Source organism: Thamnophis elegans, chromosome 4 (assembly GCF_009769535.1).
Source record: "Thamnophis elegans isolate rThaEle1 chromosome 4, rThaEle1.pri, whole genome shotgun sequence".
In the NCBI taxonomy this organism is placed as follows: Eukaryota; Metazoa; Chordata; class Lepidosauria; order Squamata; family Colubridae; genus Thamnophis; species Thamnophis elegans.
In genome coordinates this window covers 43,445,378-43,466,368 of record NC_045544.1, presented here as the reverse complement: position 1 = coordinate 43,466,368, position 20,991 = coordinate 43,445,378, and the positions used below count along the sequence as shown (strand labels likewise).

The 20,991-nt window shown below is 38.3% G+C and overlaps 1 protein-coding gene across 1 annotated transcript in view; it reads left to right on the top strand.

Annotated features, from left to right (window-relative positions):
- Positions 1 to 3,617: 3,617 nt before the first annotated feature.
- LOC116508257 (MFS-type transporter SLC18B1-like) overlaps positions 3,618 to 20,991 on the top strand; it is a 38,033-nt gene continuing 20,659 nt past the window's right edge. The window contains exons 1-6 of the mRNA XM_032216802.1: positions 3,618 to 4,389; positions 6,143 to 6,282; positions 10,547 to 10,642; positions 13,369 to 13,442; positions 13,904 to 14,051; positions 20,098 to 20,254. Of these exons, the coding sequence (XP_032072693.1) occupies positions 4,344 to 4,389; positions 6,143 to 6,282; positions 10,547 to 10,642; positions 13,369 to 13,442; positions 13,904 to 14,051; positions 20,098 to 20,254 (661 nt within the window). The 5' untranslated portion in view covers positions 3,618 to 4,343. The remainder of the gene's footprint in view (positions 4,390 to 6,142; positions 6,283 to 10,546; positions 10,643 to 13,368; positions 13,443 to 13,903; positions 14,052 to 20,097; positions 20,255 to 20,991) is intronic.

Below are 20,991 nucleotides of genomic sequence, written 5' to 3'. Positions count from 1 at the left end.
CGGGAATCTCTGAATCCCTGAGAGCTTTGCCAGTTAGGTGTCTATGCTAAGTGCCGGAAGTATATCCTCGGACTAGCACCGCACCAGAAAGGCGCGAGTGAGGCTTCTTTTCGGGAGTTTTGATTGGACGATAGAAGCAGTTGCTGAGTGTAAAGGGAATGGTTCTTGCTTAATGTATAAATTAATGGTTACTTGGTTAATGTGTAAATTATCAAGGACAAAGTACATTTCTGTTACTTTGGATCGGAGTTGGTTTTTTTTTTTTTGGAAAATGAACTTTTTGTTTGCCTTGCCTTGCCTTATTAAAGATCGCCGTAAAAAAACACGTGCAACTGAATTGTCTTTCTGATATGTTTCTCTTTCACCCCTCTCACCTACTATGGAGACTAGCCAATAGGTGCATGGTGCTTGGAGGTAAATAAAACCAAGTCGTCACGCAGGTCAACATCTAACAGCTGTCAAATTTTATTTTAATATTCTTATGGTTCTATTTTTAAAAATACATTTGATTTTTTTTTAAAAAAAATCACGTTACTCGGTAATAGATAATTTTGTTGCCCTACCATTCCTAATTCTAAACCAGTTTTTAAAATTAGTAAATGCTGCTGTACTCCTTGAGTTACTGCTGAGTGCGAACGCACTCTTCTAAGAAAATTTTTAGACGAAATTAAACTAAGCGAAGTGTTTGGTATGTTCCTCGTTCACAGAATGTTGCTGGAACTCCATACAATGTCCTGGATTTAAAATCTTAGGTTTTTCATTCTGATTTTTCCCAGGAAAATACAGTACTTCTCAAGTGGAAGACAATGCTTTTTGATACCTAACACTAGGTGGAGCTCTTCTTTGCATGGTAGCAACCTACAAAGGTTGCTATCATGCAAAAAGGCTGCAAAGCAGTTGCTGCAAATTGTGAAACTTTATGTGACGTTGTTACGTTTCAACTTTTGCTAGGAGGCACGACTGAATATGTAAACATAAACATGTAAGGTTCCAATAAAAAGTTTATGAGGAAGTAATAATTTGGAACTCAATGGAGAACTCATCTCAGTAGAACGTGATGGCTTCAGTTTAATATGGTAATAGAAGTAGTAGAGCCCTATGCATCCTATTTCAAAAGTTGCCCTACCAAAGCAAAAAAAAAGTGTTATTTTCTAAGGCTATTCCTGTGCAAATCCACTTGGGTAAAATTTATAGTGATTGTGGATTATTCATTGCATTTAGTGGAATTTGTATAAAATATTGGCTAAGAAAAATGCATTTGTTTATTTCTGAGCATCACACATAAGATCACACAACATTAATGCAGGAAACCTGCAATGCAGTTTTGGAAAAAGCTCAAATGAGTAACATTTTAAAAAGTAAAGGAGTCAAAATTTTAACATCACTTCTGAAGCTGAGGGCATTTTTTACTAACGTTGATTGCCTGAATTTCAAAATAACACATACATTTCTTCATCCAGAGGGTGCTCGTTTACAGAAGACTGACAGACTTTAACAGCAGAGAGATAAATATTCACAAGTTAAAGATACAATCATTCTAAATATTTTAGTAAGTTTTGACCAACTTTAGCTTCAGTTTTGCAGAGTGCAGTGAAAGTAGACAAAGGTGGGTTGGATACCACATGGAGAAAGATTTTGGTTGGGTGTAACCTTTGGCTAGAAAGAATCAGAATTTCTCCTCAACATCGGAAGTAGTGAAATAGGAAATAAAGAAGTAGCAGTAATATCTTTGGCTTTGTCTGGAAGTTAGCAGCTTTGGTAAGAAGTTTTTATTTTTTCTTTGCTTCTTGTCAACCTGCTGTGATCTACCAAGTACTGGGAAGGTTAGTGACTGATAGACGATTATTTATTGTTGAACATAGGGTAATGGAAATGATTTGAAGATAGAAATATATACATATTTCCACAGAGCAAATTTTGTTTAAAACATATTTAGACTCCTCAGGTTTATGATTTGTGAGACTTATGATTATTCTAGGCATCTTGTTTTCCATTGTTGGAAGAAATGTCCATCTGGGTTCAGTTCCAAGTGGGAAGAAAGACACTGGAAACATGGGGACTGCTTGGAAAGATGGTTTAATGGTGGACAGGATCACATGGTTTGAGGTCCTGGGCAAAAAGGGAAGAGATTCTGAAAGTGCCTAGGTTTTATGCCTTCTCTGGGCTTTTGAATTTGATTGTATTCTGATTGGTTGTTAGTCTCCCATGGGGCCATGCAGGGGTAACTTTGCAGGTTTGTCAGTGTCCCAAGTTTGGTTGAGCCTTGCTGGGTGATGTAATCTTCCCAGGTGCCATGTGGTGAGTTGTGTTGCTAGATGGGTAGAGGGCTAATCCTACCTTTGTTGGATCTTGGGTGAGGCAGTTTGCCTATGAATAGACCTAGCTATCTCTTTATCTCTTAAGTGTGGACATCTGCTGTTGGGCTATTGAGAGGGTGGGGGCTATTAAGAGTGAGTCTGCTTCCTGCCTAAAAAAAAACATGTTTCTCCATTTCTCATCCAGGGAAATATAATATTCTGCCTTTTTATATTTCCTAGACTAATTCATTTTTCTAGGAGAGGGGTTGGTGCTAACTTGCTACACCATATAGAGATAACATGAAATGTCCCAAATATGGTACATTAGTTTAAATACAGAACTGATGCTGGAGGATTCTCTCACATCTTATCTATCTTACAGGATCATTCTGGGAAAAATGGAGGTAGCAACACTATCTATGAGAGGGCTGTCAAACTCGCAGGCTGGATGCATCACATGCTGGCCACACCCATGCCCGGCTTAGTGAAGAGGGGAAAAAGTCACAATACATCACATGAAGCTGCTATGACGTCTGGAGTTTGACACCCTTGATCTAGGACATCTTGTGCTCCTGCAGGAAAATCAGGATTTGAATCTAATAAATCAACATATTTGCTGGATTTATATGATTCTCTGAAACACAAACTAGCAAATCACATTTAATCTATTATGCAAACTCAAACCCATGTGATCAGTTAATATGGTGCGGTTTACTATAGGAACCAAGAAGATTGGTTATTTTCAATAAGTCATAATTGTTAACCATGCATAAGCCTGTCTGGCAAACATAGCCAACATTTGGGCTGGTACATTGAGCTGAAAGTGGCTAGTTTAGAATATTTAAAATATTAAATGAGCATGTTGAGGCTAGTAAAACAGGCTTTGTGACTTTAATCAGTTGTAATTTATTAACTACATTTAGGTAAATAAGCCATAAATTCACATACATGAATCCATCTATTAAAATGAATGGCAGAAAATGCCCATTAAAATGCAAAGCCCCCACCAAAACACCTTGAGCAATCATAATTTACTCTAAAAAGCATTTGGAAGAATTTAGATAACTTTTTTTACAAAGTTTTTTATTTTTCATTTTCATAACATATAATCGTATGTATACTATTACATAGCCAACATCATATTATATTATTAAACGTTTATATCAATTCATCTTACCATCAACTCCCCAAAAGAAAAAGGAAAAAAAACCCAGTTATTGGCTCTTCTGCTCTCCATACACTATATTTGTGCATTCACTTTCTTCTCCCTCTCTCATCGTCCTCCCTACCTCCTTTCTTCTCTCTGTTCTCCTTCCCTTCTCTACTTCCCCTTCCTCTCTCCTACTATTCTCTCCCCTTTCCACTCCTCATTTCTCTCCTTCTCTTTAGATAAAGATTTAGATAACTTTAATATGCCATAAATTATGGCTTACTGACCACCGTGGCTTGAGTTCAATACATTAATGTAAACCATATTACAGTATAGTGTAAATATATAAAACTAAGTGCATTTCCAAACGACCCCTAGAGTACAATTAAGGTTCGGATATTCCATGTTTCTTTCTCATTTACTTAAACTTTTGGTTGATATCAAAAAGCAAAGCAGGACCAAGGGATTTTTAAGGCAAACTGGGAAGTAAAGAAAAAAAAGAAGAGGAGGGGGGGATTAAAATCCGGAAGAAAGCAATACCGGCTGTTATAAATAAGACGGCAGAGAAGAGCATAACTCGACCTTTTATCCTTAATTTCCAAAGGGCGCTGAAGCGTGCCTGAGACGTCGTCATAGTAATAAATCTGGCTTGCTGACAGGTGAGTAAATATGAGATAATTTCCGATCTCAGCGGCTAACTTAAAAGGAGGGATCCCAGCCTTGGGTAGATTTCTGCTTCCGGCTGAATCGGAATCGCTTTCTCCGGACGCTTAGGAAGTTCCTGACCGCGGCGGCTGAACTTTATCGACTCTGTGACGGTGGACCTCGAAGAGACAGGCAGGGGGGTTCAGCCTCCGCTCCTTTCCAAGCCGCTTTACAACAGGAGCTCCGCGGCTATGGAAAGCTACCAAGCGATGGGTCCCCCGGATGACGAGAGTCCAGGTGAGGTGGGGGGGGGGAGCAGAGCTTATTGTCGGCATTCCTGGGGTAGTTTTCTCCCCTCCCCGCAGCGCTCTCATCGGAGGAATGTCAGTCCGGAATTACAAATAGCCCCTGTGCTCTCCACATGTTTGATCATATGTAAGGCTAGTGGATTTTAACCCCTCTATCCTTAGAAAGAGGTTATGCAATGGTATTGATTTCTGGTGAGTGCCTAGGTTTTCTTGCCAAGTCCTCTACTTTCCTTGGCAAGGCTTACTAGTTTTCGTGGCAGGACAAGGTTTCATTGCCTCCTTCCCAGGAGTGACAAAGCGACTGGACCAAGGTCAACCAGCTGGCTTTGTGCAGAAGGCAGGGCTAGTATTCACTGTGTCCTGGTTTTCTAAGTTAGTGCCTTAACCACTACATCAAACCGGCATACTTACAAAAATTAGCCTTGTAAACTGAATTTTTGAAGGTCATATCTACTACCTAGAGTGCTTGAGGGTTTTTTTTTTGTTTATTTTAACAAACTGGGAGATTGTTCCTTGGGGTCCTGCCTGAGACACAAAATCTTAGGAAGAAAGCAAGGGCTAATTGCTTCCAAAGATTTCTTCCAAATGCTAAAAAAAAAAACCAAACAAACCTACAGACACTATAATAGTCCAGGCAGTTGCCAGGTGTTGAGACTAACTTGAAGACATTAAAAACAATAATGTATATAACCACAGCTTGGTCCAGAGGTTAAAGGAATTGGGTTAGAATCTGGGACACTTCCATGAAGGAATTTAGATAGATCCCTCTCCTTCCCCCTCTCCCCACTCTCTCTCATTAGATTACATATAGGTTAGATTACATGTAGATTAAATATGTATGTATATATAAATAAATACAGAGAAAGTAAAGAAAGATGAGTATGAAAATATCATAATGAAACCATTAAGTGATTAGTCCTGCCTTAGGCTGAAACCAGTTAAATTACTTTGGATTAGTCATTTTCTTTCAGTGTTAGGAAATAGGCAAATACAAATCACTTCTGAAAAGTGTTGTAGAGAAACCTGCAGGGACCTGTCCATTAATTCACTAGCAGTCAAGAGGGACATGAAGACACCTAAGATCAATATTACATTATAACTTGGTCTGAATAAAGAAGCACTGAGTTGCATTGTAAATATGTAAAATAATAACTTAGAATGTTAAATTAAAGATAAACATTACCTTGGTGATATTTTTCTTCTCTCATTGCTTAGTTCATACCTAGTATTTAGTCTGGAGCATTTCAAGACATAAAAATTTTAGTTTCAAAAATCTGATACCAACAAAATCAGTCTTTCTCGATCAGTCTTTCTTCAATTGTTTGGACTGAATCTTCTCAAGTTTCCAGCTAGCATATGACTTCTAGAAGCTGCAACCCAATTTATTTGGAAGCTCTGGATTAGGGGAGGCTAAAGTACAGATGAATTCTCATATTCCTAATCCTACTGAAAGACAGATTTTGAATATTAATCTCTGTATTTCTAAAACTTGCTCAAGAATGCACTATCTAGTGAGTGTGTTTTAGAAATCTGTTCTTGTTTTAACTACAGCTTTATAACAGAACTGTAGTCATGAATAGATTTGAGACAAGTTATAAAACAAGCATGCTCCTATTGAAATACAAGGTTCTGTATTTATTTATTTTTTTGGCTAGCTGATGGGTGTCAGAAACTTGTTTGTTTCTATTAGTTTTGAAGGCTGAGTTTATTTTTCTATTCTAAGAGAGATTTTTGCTCCTAAGATAATGACAGATCGCAGATTGCCAATGAGGAACCAAAACGGCTGAGCAGACAGCAGATGTTTATCATGATATCAACAGCATCCCTCAACTTTGGTTCAATGGTTTGCTACTCGATTCTGGGACCATTTTTTCCAAGAGAGGTAAATGGATGTATATGTTTAAAACAAAAGTCTGCAATAAGATTCTTTAATGATGGCCTCTGTGATACAGCAATTCATATAACAAAGACTTATTTGCTCTTTTATCAGTTTTTAGTTCACAAAATATAAAAACTCACATTTTGTAAACTTTTATTTGCTACAAAAAGTGTTTTGTCTCCCTCCTCAAATCTAGTACATATGTAGAAGCAACATAATAGTTACAACATTTTTAAAAGTTTGTGTAGTTTTGAATTAGTTTAAATAATTATATCATTAGGTAGCTTTTTTCTTTGTCTATTTACTATTTTAAAAAACGAAATAAACATGTGCAATTCTTCCAACATTTTTCCTCTTGGTTGGATTAGATTTCCACTGAGTTTAAGCAGCCTTTTTAAAGCAGTTTCTACAAAGTTGTATACTTGCATTCTTTGAGGACTGAGCACTATTGTGCTGCTTGGTTTTTAAAAGGGAATTCAGAACATTCACTTCGCATTCATACAGAAACGGCTTGCATAATCATGGATATGTATTACAAATGATTACATCACCTCCATTTGTTGTAACAGTGTTCTTTTTGGTGTATGATTTACAATCACTCAGACATTTGAATATATGTGCAATTTTTCTCAAATTGTTACCACTTGCTAAACATTCACCTAAGCTGACAAAAAATAATTATACAAATGACTGAACTCAGAGAGATGGGGTACCAAAAGCAGCAAAAAATTCATACTACTTTTCAATATTTGCCACCATTCCAATGCCACAGGCGTTCATGCATTTAAATTTATTTTTCCTCTTGTTGCTTTTTTTTTTTTTTTTGCTTTTTAAAACCCTGTAGTCCAGTGGTATCAAAGTTGCAATTACATGTTGTCATGTGACATATTGCAACTTTCCCCCCTTTGCTAAAACAGGGGTGGGCATGGCGAGTGTTTGATGCATCCAGCCAGCAGGCTGCAAGTTTGACATGCCTGCTATAGTCCCTTAATTCAGGGTAGAGCTGGGCCGACTGAGTGGAACTGAGCATTTATTTTTGTAAGCCGCCCGGAGTCCTCCGGGATTGGGCGGCCTATAAATTCAATAAATAGAAATAGAATAGAAATAGAAATTACAGGCCAGATGCTTTTCCTGATGCCATGTGGAGTGTTAGGAATATAATTCTAACTGTTGGGTTGGCAATACATAAACCATGTAACAATGTTATACTTGTTTCTTTAAATCATACTGTAAAATGTGATTGGTTGCTGTTTTCCTCAATTGGCCATAAGAGGGAGCCAGAATGTCTGTTAGCTCTCTCTCTGTTTGTTAGATGCTAGGCTGATCTGATGTGAGTGCTGTGAGTTATTGTAAGTTTTGCAACTGTTAGCAAACCTTGATTACTGGACTGATTATATGTTACTGGACTATGTTATTTGGATTATCCCTTAACTGAAAGACATTGATGACTGACTGAATTATCCGTGTATGACTTGGACTGTTTGATGGACTCTGATATCTCTATTTCAACGAAAGTAAAAGCCTATTTAAACTGCAGTGTCTTGGTATGCTGGTTTGTGTGTTCTCCAACACGACTCTCACAACGCTTCGCTGAACATACTCGCTCTCCCAACGGGGAGCTTACATAACACTGGTTATGGGCCCAGAGTGTACCAGACGTAGCTAAAGGAGAGTTGGTGTTGATACGCGATACCGCATACAGACAGCTGTTCATTTAGTGATTTTACTATCCTGGAGAAGATGGTGAGCAACCCATCAACGTCTATCAATAATAACCTGGTTGGATGGAGCAAACTATGTTTCCTGGTCTAATGCAGTCTACTTCTGCGTAGGGAAGGTTTATGGGATGCTGTACAGAATCCACCGGATGTAACTGCTTGGAATCCAGATAACGATGATGATGCAAAGAAGATAGCAGATTTTCAGTGAAGCAATGAACAAGCGTTGTGTATTATTGGTCTAACACTGAATGACCAACAATTAGTACACATTCATGGAGAAGATTCTGCTGCAAGATGTTGGGAGAATTTGGAGAGAATTTATGTGCATGACACTGTAGGTGCACACATACATCTTACAAACTGTTTAGGGCACGTCTTCTGAAAGGTGGAGATATGTTAGCTCATTTAACATTCATGAAAGTGGTTTTTCAGGAGCTACATGAAAAAGAATTATTTTTTTCTGAGCTACATCAAGTTTATATCAAACTCTCCTCACTGGATTAGAGTTATGATGTTTTTGTGTTGTCTCTTGAAATCCTAACCTGAAATGAACTAACATTGGCTGACATTACTGCATGACTGTTGGAAGAGTCAAGAAGAAGGATGGAAAGGGAACAACTGAGAGAGAAACCACCACAACATGAGGAGTCACCTTCTACTGCCTATACTGTTCGAAAATGTTATTCTTGTGGGGCTAAGGGACATATAGCTAGGTTCTGTAAAAAGGCAAAACAGCAGAATGCCGGAAGAGCTAGAAAAAACGCTAATGTCAACTTAGCTATGTCTACTTTGGCTATGTCTAGCAATGCACCAGTAAACCATGATTTGTGGGTTGTTGATAGTGGAGCATCACAGTTCACTGCTAGTGATAGAAAAAGGTTTGTAAAAATGACCACGAGCAAGGAACATGTATGTTTGGCAAATGGATGGAAGGTGAAGGCGGCTGGTGAAGGTAATGCATGTTGTTCATTCCTAAAGGAGAAGTTACCAATGTTATATGTACCTAAACTGAAATTTAATTTATTATCAGTAAGGGCTCTAGTTAATATTGGCTATGTAGTAACCTTTAGGGGACATAACTGTATAATTGAAAAAGAAGGTAATAGGGTTACTGCCAAATTAACAAATGGTTTATATGTTATATCTCATGGCCAGATGGCTAACACAGTTTATGATAATGGGAAACCACATGAAAATGTATACATTTACTACATAGACGCATGGGCCACATTAATTTCAAGATGCAGCAACAAACTGTTAAGTTGGCTGAGGGAGTAAAACTAAAACCATGCAGTAAATATTTAAAGTGCAATGTTTGCAATCAGGAGAAGAGCAAAGTTACTCCTGCAAACAGACTGAATGGTTTTAAAACAAAGTAACCTCTGGAGGTTGTTTTTGCTGATATAATAGGACCTTTAAAACCCGTTTGGGAGGTGCCTGTTATGTTTTGAGTATCATGGATCATTATTCCCGATATGGTTTCTGTTATTTAATGAAAAACAAAACAGAAACATTTCAGCATTTCTTTAATTGGCTGAGGTTTGTGGAAAGAAAGATGAAAGCCAAGGTTATCACTGTAGTTACTGATAATGGGAGGGAGTTTACCAATTATAAATTCCAAACTATGTTGAGAACAGCTGGAATCGAGCACAAACGTTCTGCTCCTTATAGGCCACAACATAATTCGTTTGTAGAACGAAGGGGTCAAACATTGCAGGCCATGGCTCGAACTATAATAGCTGGTTCAGGTTTGCCGGAAACACAGTGGGGTGAAACTATGATGTGTAGTAACCATGTTTTAAATAATGTGAATACAACAACCGGTGAATTACCATTCACTAGGTGGCATGGCAAAAAACCAGATTTAAGTTACCTACATACATTCGGAGCCCCAGCGTGGGGGCATATTCCCTCACAAGTAAGACTGAAAGGGCAACATAGACCTCGACAGTTATTTTTTGTAGGTTACGAGGTCAACCATAGATCGTTTAGATTTTGGGAGAAAGGCACAACTAAGGTTCACTGTAGCACTAGTGCTAAGTTTATAGAACACATGGGGTGAAATAAATTAGAACCAACGATGTAATTATCGACACCCAGGTAGTCCCTAGTGATGAAATAGTAAAACCAGCAATTAAACCTGCAGCAGATATTTTTTCTTTGCACTCTAAGAGAAAAACATCTGCCGCTATCTAGGATTGAACTCTTAACCTTCTGAGTAGAAGGTGAGCAGCTTTATCACTAGGCCAACATACCACTTTTTCCTGTTCTTATTTTATACTTTTATACTTGCAATCATTTTTCACAATACTGTAAGACTTACAGCTAAAAGGGAGTGTATAAATGTAACCATATCACAAAAATGCAAATTATAGAAAACAAATCAGGTAAAAGACATGTATATTTTATCATAGTCAGAAGTTCTTTTCCTATGGCATTGTGGTAAGCCAATTTTCATTAGGCCATTTTGTAAAATTTGAGCTATGTAATTATTTTGTGCATTCTACTGATTTTTTTAAAAAAGTTTTTGTATTTGATTTTTTAAGGCAGAAAAGAAAGGAGTTAGTAGTACAATTGTTGGATTTATTTTTGGATGCTTTGCGTTATTCAACTTCCTGACATCATTGATAATGGGAAAATATGTAAGTATCTTCAAAAATACCATTTTGACTACGCAAAAATATCATATAGCCTGATAAAAAGTTCATTGCACCAGTGAAATAGATCATAATGTTCTAATCTTCTGTAAACAAAGTGCCTGGGAAAAGTTAGCTTTCCAAATGGTAGTGCATATTAACTAAAAACATTGTCAGTTGAACATGTGCCCTTAGATTTCTGCAAAAATTGACTCTCTCAACAGGTCTCTGAAATCCAAAACCATTCAAGTTATAAAGTAATCAAAGAATTTAGGACTATATGAGAATCTTAATTCATGGCCCAGGAGCAACAGAAAGAATTGCCGTATTTTTCAGAGTATAAGATGCAACTTTTTTTCCCTCAAAAAAGAGGCTGAAAATCTGGTTTTTTTGCCCCCTTTTAAAAAATGGCCATGCATAGCTTTTAGGAGGCTTCCAGAGTGCTCCTGGGGGCTGGGGAGAGCAAAAATGAGCGAAAAACAGGCTGTTTTCCCCACTCCTAGCCTCCAGGAGCACTCTATAAGCCTGCTAAAGGCTATGCATGCCCTTTTTTTGACAAAAAAACGGGCCCATTTTTGCCAAAATCGGGTGGTTTTCATGAAAAACAGGTCATTTTTGGGAGGTCTGCAGAGGGCAAAACCTTTTTTTTAATTTCCCTTTTCAAAATCTTGGTGCGGCTTATACTCTGGTGCGTCTTATATAGTACAAATACAAATACAGTAATATACAAATACAGTAATATCAATGGCATACTGTTCAATCTCTTCTAGCACATAAACAAATGCAAATCTGTAGCAAGAAAAATTTTCAATTCTCTCTCTCTCTCTCTCTCTCTCTCTCTCTCATTCTCTCTCTCTTTTTTTTCTCTCTCTCTCTTATCTAGTTTCTAGAACACTCCAAATCTACCATCTTTGTGTAGAATATAGCTCCACAATATATATTACAAATTACAACAAAAAATTTAAATTGAAAACAATATTTTATATTCTTATACAATCAGGAGTTATGACTAAAACATTTATGGTAAGAATAAAGACCAATCCATCAATTTGAAGGGCAGTCACAACAGCCTAGCCCCCATTCATTAGGCTTAGCGTAGCCAAGTATACACTTTAAAAAAAACCCTGGAAGGAAGAGATTGATCTCACATCAGAGGAAATATTATTCCAGACAGAGGTAGTGACTGAACACGTACTTTAAGATGAAAATTCTAATTGGAATCACTTAGTGATTCCGATCTATTAGATCTTATATGAGCTGTGGTGGTGCAGTGGTTAGAGTGTAGTAGTGCAGGTTCCTTCTGTTCACTGACTCCTGCCTGAAATTTGTCAGTTCAAATCTCATCAGATTGGGAGACAGGAAGCCACAGCAGAGGGGTGAAAGAGCCGCATGCAGCTCTGGAGCCGCAGGTTGCTGACACCTGCTCTAGAAAGAGTGCGGAGAACAGCAACTGAAATGATAAGAGAAGGACTGGAGGCTAAAAGATACAATGAACCATTGCAAGTAGTTGGAATGGCTCGTCTAGTAAAGAGAAGGACTAGGTGACACATGATAGCAGTGCTCCAATATTTGAGGGCTGACACAAAGAGGAGAAGGTCAAGCTATTTTCCAAAGCACCTGAAGGCCAGGCAAGGAATAATGGATGGAAACTGAACAAGTAGGGATTCAACCTGGTAATAAGGATAAATTTCAGTGAGAACAATCAACCAATGGAACATCTTGGCTTCAGAAGTTGTGGGGCCTTCATCACTGGAAGTTTTCAAGAAGAGACTGGACTGCTATCTGTCAGAAATGGTGTTGGGTCTCCTGCTTGGGTCGGACTAGATGACCTACAAGGTCCCTTCCAATTCTGTTAATCTGTTAAATCTGTTCTGCTTTTAGCCATTTTGCTAAATTGAAAACCTTTATTATATTTTCTACATAACATATTTTTTTCAGTGTCCTGATCATCTAAAGCAGGACTGTCAAATTTGTGTTGTTACGTTATCAAGTGACATATGACTTTTCCACCTTCGCTAAAACGGGGTGGAGTGGCCAGCACGTGATGCATCCAGCCCGTAGGCTGTGAGTTTAACACTCCTGGTTTAAACTATGGCTTTTCAAACTTTTTAAGTTAGTTTTAAAAAAAAAATCCTTGGAACCTTTAATTAAACAACAAAGCTATAGTGATAGAAAATGGCCTGTGTTTCAGTTGTTATGCCTTGCAGAATGGCAGCCATTTTGTGAATAGGCACAACCTCTTTTGTAGTCATTTAATGAGCACATCTTCAACATAAAAGTATTCAAATTGTCCACCAGCTCAAAAATTTTGCCTGATAGTTTATTACTGTATCTTGCATTTTCTATGAAATTTCAAAATTTTCCCATGGTGCTTCAGCAATATCAGGATCAATTTATTCTGCGGTGAATTTAGAATTAGATTCATGGTATGCATTTTACATTTTTAAAAACTATTTTATGGGTCAGTCACTTTTTCTAGATCTTTTCAATAAGCTTTGGTGATTATAAGCATTATTACAATACTGCTACTACAGTAGTTCATAAAGTATCATCATGTCATTAATGTATGAACTGTTAGTAATAGTAAAGAACAGTTAATTGCACTAGTTTACTTCAATGTGTAAAACTAGGTTGAATTCTATGTTACAAATGTGGTTATGTCAATATATCATTTGTTTTTGAAACTTAAGAAAGTTTCCAAAGCAACATTTTAAAAAAAATATAATTTACAGCTTGTACAGATTGGAGCAAAATTTATGTTTATTGCTGGCATGTTCATCTCGGGATGTGTCACGGTTCTCTTTGGGTGAGTATAGATATCTGTTTTATGCAGCATCTTTTCATAAAAGCTTTACTGTGTTGCGGTGGCTATTTTATTTTAGCATATGTATCTACTTTCTTTTTTCTTTTATTAACTTCTTTTATTAATTCTGTGATTGAAAGGATGGGTTATCTCTGGAGTTCATTGTTTTCATTCTTTTGAAAAATAGAAGTAACCTTTTTTTCCCCATTCCTTTTAATATTAGGCTGTAAGTCCCAGGCAATTATCTTGACCCTGATAAATTTATCAGGATGAAATGTTTGTTAGTGCTTCTATGATTTGGAACATTGCTGAAAATACAAATTACTTTTATTTTATTCTGCAGTAGAACACTGCTAAACCAGTCAATATACTACAACTTTAACATCTGTCTAAATAACATCTGTTATTAAAGCAGGATTATCTGCTTTAAGAGATAGAGTGATTCATTATATCTTTCTCTTTAGATTTTTGGACAGAGCACCTGATGGGCCAATATTCATAGGGCTGTGTTTTTTGGTCCGAGCAATGGATGCAATTGGTTTTGCTGCTGCAGCGACAGCCTCATTTTCTATTCTCATAAATGCTTTCCCAAAAAATGTAGCTACAGTTATGGTATGTATGAAGCCAATCAAAATCATGTAATATAGGATGATTTTTGGGAAATCATCCTAGCTATGCTAGGAAACAGGGACGTGGAGGCAGGGGAGGCAGGGCCTCACCACTATCATCATGAAAAGAAAAATAAAATAAAAGGAAAAAGGCTGAGTTAGTTGCTGCCAGAGTCACAGTGGATGACACTGCTTAGTGCTTAACTGTGTAAAAAAGCCTCTTAAAAAGTGCCCTCTACAGGAGGTGGCAGAAGAACGAGGTGCCTCATTTAGTCTGACTTTATGATCACTCAAGCAGAGCTAAGCAAGGGTTAAAATCTGAAAAATTCCTTATGTAGATGAGGCACGTGGTCCTCCTGCCTCCTGTAGAGGGCGTTTTTTAGAGGCTTTTTGGAGGCTCTGGGAGCAGCTAGCTCAGTCTGACCTCAGAGCTCTTGCCTTTTTCCTTTTACATTTTTTTCTTTTCATGATGGCAGGCAAGAGCAGAGTTGAAATCCTCTCTGAAACAGCTGGAAAAAGTACGTGTGTGGGCAGGGGGGAGGAATTCAAAAAGTTTGATTGCATGCAGAGCCACGTTGCCTTTTCAAACAAACAAACAAACACACACACACACACAGACACACACAGCTGGATAAAAGTATATAAGCCCAGCTTCACTGATTACAACTTTGAAAAGGCAACGTGGCTCCACCTGCAATCAAAGGCTCGGATCGGAAGGCAGCAGGGGAATGGGGGGAGGTATGGCAAAGGAGCTGCTTTCAAGCCATTGGAAAATATATCCAATCCAACTTCTGTGTTTGTGTTTGCTTGAGAGAGAGTGAATGAAAAAGGGATCCAACTTCTCTGTGTCCGTGTGTCTGTTTGAGAGAGGAGGGAGGGAGGCAGAGAGGGAGGAAGGAGGGAAAGGAGAAGAAAAATAATGAAGTAAAACTTATTTTGCAAAGGAGAAAAACAAATGCTGTCGCTTTAAATCGGAATTGAGCATGCCTGGCTGTGGAATTCTGGGAGTTGAAGTCCACAAGTCTAAAAAAATTTGAAACCCCTGTGTAAGTGCCTCACCAGCCATAAACCTCACCACACGTCACTGCTAGGAAACAAAGCCAGATGAATGGCTATTTAAGAATAATGCCCATGTTGTGTATATCTAATAACATTTATAATATAATGTATACTTTGGTTGTATACTTTGACAAAGAAGAGCAACTAAGATGATTAAGGGCCTTGAGACAAAAACATAGGAACTATGGTTGTAGGAATTGGGTATGGCCAGTCTAGAGAAAAGAACAACTAGGAATGACATGATAGCAGTATTCCAGTATTTGAGTGGGTGCCCAAAAGAAGAGGGGGTCAATTTATTTCCCAAAGCACCAGAGGGAATAGATGGAAACTAATCAAGGACAGAAGCAATCTGGAATTAAGGAGAAACTTCATAACAATGAAGACAATTAACCAGTGGAATGCTTGTCTTCAGAAGTTGTAGGTGTTTCATCACTAGAGGTTTTAAGAAAAGACTAGATAGCCACCTATCAGAAATCGTGTAGGGTCTCCTGCTTGAGCAAGGGGTTGGACTAGTTCCCTCCAAGTTCCCTTCCAGCTCTAATCTGATTGATTGATTAATTGGTTGGTTGGTTCTATGACTGTTATAAGAATGAGCATCTCTTTTCTAAAAAAAAAAAATCTAAAAGCTCCACACCAAAGGTGTCAAATTTGTGTTGTCACAGCGGTATCGTGACTTTCCCCCCTTTTGCTGAACTAGGTGTGGGTATGGTCAGTGTGTGATGCATCCAGCCCATGGGCCATGAGTTTAACAGCCCTGCTCCATACTCTGGTGAATATAGTATTTTCCATCCTAATATACAACAAAAGAACACAGTCATTTTCTTGAAAACTACCCTGATTCTTTCATCTTTTTGCTTCTCCTTATCCTGTGCTTTAATTTACTCTTCAGTCAGACCTCTATTTTGTAATTTCACCTCAATCAAAAATAGAGGATGCTTAATTCTAACTTTGTAACATACTTTAACCAGTAGAATGAGAGAAAAAAAAAATACAGTATCTTCCATATCTACATATATATTTTGAAATAATTGACTCTGTCTTTCCTTGCCTATTACTTGCAGTCATAATAGGCTATTGACCTAATATAAGGTAAAAATTCCCCTCGTACATATGTGCTAGTCGTTCCTGACTCTAGGGATGGTGTTCATCTCTAGGGACGGTGTTCCTGACTCTAGGGACGGTGTTCATCTCTGTTTCAAAGCCAAAGAGCCAGCGCTGTCCAGAGACAGCTCTGTGGTCATGTGGCCGGCATGACTAAATACCGAAGGTGCACGGAACGTTGTTACCTTCCCATCAAATGTGGTTCCTATTTTTCTAATTCCATTTTTACATGCTTTTGAACTGCTAGGTTGGTTGAAGCTGGGACAGGTAATGGGAGCTCACTCCGTAACATAGCGCTAAGGATTCAAACCACCGAACTGCTGACCTTTCTGATTGACCAGCTGAGCATCTTAGCCTCTGAGCCATCGCCTCCCATTGACCTAATATAACTAGATGCAAAATATTGATTCTCTCCTCCTTCACGTATCTAAAATATGAGGTCTTTTCTGAAAAGAAATTGTTGTCCATAAAACATCTAAGAAAGAGGGAAAATTAGGCTTTGTAGTTCAACAGTAAAGAATTTTATCTTTCTACATCGGTTGCCAAAAATCAGATGCCTCCCTGTGCCATAAAAGCTCAAATTGAGGGAGAAAGACTGAAAGACATCTAACTGTGATTTGACACTTCTTGAGGCATTCATAGGAAGGCTATAATACACTGAATTCCCTTGAGAAAAAGTTTATCCAGAAAAAATGAATTGATGAGCCCATGCATTTTTGATTTTCTATGGATAACCTAATTAAACCAAAGGGCAGCTCTGTTCTTGTATAAGCTAGCTTTTAAATTGAGTGCTGATGAAATTCAATCACAACAAAAGGAATTAAAATTATATGCATTCTTTTTGAGCACTACTTATGTCAAGAAAAATATGTTTTTGTTTAAGATAATGCATTACTTTTGGAATAACAAGAAATTCAGCAGCCAATAGGGTTTGGGAAATTGATTACCAAAATAACAGAGAGGAAGAGTAATAGGAGTATTGCAAGATACAAGGAGCTGGTGAAGAGACTGAAGAATTAAACTCCCACTAGAATTAAACCACTCTGGACAACTGATAAGCTCACAAAAGCTTGTGCCTTTTAATACAATCTGTTAGTTAAAAAAGATGACTCCTCAGTAAATTTACTTATTCTCACTTCTGCTTAATGACAAGTAGTTGTTTCATTTTATAGATTTTTGCTAACTTCTGGTGGAATCCTTTCTGCTTTCATGGTTTTAATGAACCCTATCATCCAGAGCCTACAGCTAATACAAAATGCAGCAATCTAAGTAGTAATGGGCATTTGGAATATAGAATCATAGGGCAGGAAGGGATCTTGGCAATTCAACCCCTGCTCAAGGCAGGAGTTCTATACCATACTGGTGAAATGGTTGTTCAGTTCATTTTTGAAAACCTTGAGTGATGTAGCATCCACAATTCTAGGAGCCAAGATATTCCATTGATTGTTTTCAGTGTCAGAGTTTTTTTTCTTACTTCTAGGTTGGATTTGACAAGGTGCCACCCATTACTTTTTGTCCTGCTCTCTTGTGCTTCAGAGAATGAGTCAATCCCCTCTTCTCTGTGACAATCCCTCCAAATATTGGAAGACAGTTATTATGTCCCTCTCAGTCCTTCACTTTGGTAGGCTAGACTTCCCTAGTTTCCCCAACCATTCACCATACAATTTAGTCTTCATATCATTTCTCAACCTTGTTGTACACTTTTTAGGACCTTAGCATCTTTTTTTATTGTGGTGACCAGAACTGTATACAGTATTCCAAGTAGGGCTTCACTAGCAATGGTGGGTTCCGGATCCCAATGCAACCGGAATGGTGCAATGGGGCCCAGCGTCCACCACATGAACACACGCAGCACATGCGCACAGTGCACGCATGTGTCCTTACCTCCTGCTACGCTCTGCAATGCCTCCGTGACACCTCTGTGATGCTCTGCAATGCCTCCGCGACGCTCCAGCTGCTCGGTGGAGCATTGCGCAGGCGGTGTATGCTCCGTGCGTGTGCACGGAAGCGCAGAAGAGCTCAAATACAGGTAAGGAATGCGGGCGGGTGGGTAGACCCTCCGGAGCACTGGAACAGAACGGTACCCGGTGCTCCCGGCAGGCACCGGTACGCCTGTACGGGGGCATACTGGTCGTAACCCACCACTGTTCATTAGTGCAGTATAAAGCAGTATTATCATTTTTTAGTATGCCAATATGTCACTGAGCTGCATAGGCTGCTAGACAGTTTCCAGGAGCAATTCAAGATGCTGGTTGTTATCTATAAAGACCTTTCTGGCATCAAGCCTGGATACCTGTGGGACTGCCAACTGTTTCTCCCCACCTAATATGAATGTATATTCCAGATCCCTTTTATTAAACAGTGATATCTTATGGATTTGAGGTAGTGTGTCTTCTCTGTGGCGACCTCAGTGCTCTGGAACAATTTCCCCTCAGAGATAAAACAGCACCTTCTCTCCTTCCTTCTTGCTGTCAGGACTGGGGTTAAAGTGTTTGTGACAATCCTGGTCTAGGATGTTATCATTATGATTATTTTGGTCTAGGCTGCCTGTGGTGCTGTATGTTTTTAAATGCTTGCAATGTTTTTGTATTTTTAGCAGTCCAGAGTCTATGAGAGTGGGCAGCTATAATGAATTTTAATAATACCACTAATAATATTAATAGTAACACAAGGATCCTTTGCTTGCTGGTTATTTCTATTTTATTCTGTTTTTATTCCACGCTTCGGAAAAGTACTCTTTAAGGATCCTAAAAAGAAGGTTTTAAAACATCAAACACTTGCACTTAAGCATTAAACAAACAGAAACATTTTAGAGTTTAAAATGACAATAAAAAGCCACTCAGAATAAAATGGGTAACATAATATAAAGCAACAAGCAGAGGCGGAAAAAAATTCAGCTCATTATTAATTAAATAGGGATTTGTTAATGAAGGCACTATTTGAAAATGACAAAAAAACCTTCCACCTAAATTATATGTACTGTATATTTCTCTAAAATAAATGATCCTGTACTTTTGCCAGCCTCTTGGATGACTTTAATAGGTAACAATTCAGAATAATCTCTGTAGGTACTCTAGGAGGCCAGAAAAGTTAACTGGACTATAATTCTTTTCATAATCTTCTTTTTCCCCTTGTACCTTCAAGTCAGCATTAATTGAATGCCTGGATTAGTTTCTGCAGTTTTCTTGGCAAGGTTTCAGAATGATTTGCTATTGACTCCTTCCTGGGGCTGAGAGAGTGTGACTGGCCCAAAATCATCCAGTTGGCTTTGTGCTTAAAGTGGGACAAAAAATTACAGTCTTATGGTTTCTAGCTTGGTGCCTTAATCACTAGACCAAACTGGCATATCCCAGGCTTAATTAAGGTGTGGCATAACCCTAACTAGAGGTGGGTTGCTGCTGGTTTACTCCGGATCAGGAGAACCAGTAGTAGTTGTGGCAGGAGGCTCTGTGTGCAGAAGCGTCGTGCAATCACGTGCACAAGCAAACCAGTAGTAAAATAAATTGCAATCCACCACTGATTCTAACCCTAACTAAAACATAAGGCAGCTCACTTTACTTCACTGGGAAGGTTTTCAGTGATGTGTCCTGAAAAGACACACAGAAGGTCAGTGAAGCCCTTTTAAAATGGCACTGCAAGTCAGTGAAGCAGGATGCCATTTTGTTTTGCAGAATTTTAATCAGTCACAATAATGATCAGCTCTTTTAAAATGTGTCAGCAATTGTTTGTATTGGGGTTCTGTGCACCTGTTACATGCAAGAAGCCATCTGCAGTCCATTCTTATAGCACTCTTGTTAATAAATGACAGTTATTCACCAAGCCTGTAGGTTTCTTCTGGTGCCAAAACTCCATCCTTAATAACTGCACTGCTGTTTCTTCTTTCTTTTTAGGGCATTCTTGAAGTCTTTACCGGATTGGGATTAGTGTTGGGTCCTCCAATTGGTGGCTTTTTGTACCAGAGTTTTGGCTATGAAGTTCCTTTCATTGCCCTTGGAAGTGTAATGCTGCTCATGGTGCCTCTGAATATGTTCATCTTACCAAATTATAGTAGGTGGAGGTTTTATTGCCTTTCTTATTACCACTGGGGAAAGGAAAGGGAACATAAGGTTTGTGCTGTTTAACTCAATTAATGATGCCTTTCTTTCCTTGAGTGGGGGATTGTTGATTTTTGAGTACAGATAGTCCTCAACGTTTGACCACAATTGAGGCCAAAATGTATGTTGTTAAGCGAGAAATTTGTTAGGGGAGTTTTGCCCCAATTTACAACTTTTCTTTCCAATTTCCCATTTCTTAAGTCACTGCAGTTATTAAATTAATGACATGGTTGTTAAATGACTCTGCTTTCCCCATTGACTTTGCTTTTCACATGATCACAAAATGGGGTTACATGGTCCTGGGACACTACAACCTTCATAACCAATTGCCAAGCCTCCAGATGACCATGGGATGCTGCAACGGTCATAAGTGTGAAAAACGGTTGTAAGTCACTTTTTTCAGTGCTGTTGTGACTTTGAATGGTCACTAAGTGAACTGTTGTAAGTTGAAGACTACTTGAAGTCCTCAACTTACTACCACAATTGAGCTCAAAAATTTTGTTACTAAGCGAGACAGTTGTTAAGTGAGTTTTGCCTCACTTTATGACCTTTTGCCACATTTGGTAAGCGAACTGCTGCAGTTGTTAAATGAATCATGTGGTCATTCAGTAAATCTTGAAAGCAGCTCCATCTTCTCTTAGGACTGCCTGCTTTCATATGATCTCAGGAGAAGACAGGATTGTTTTAAAG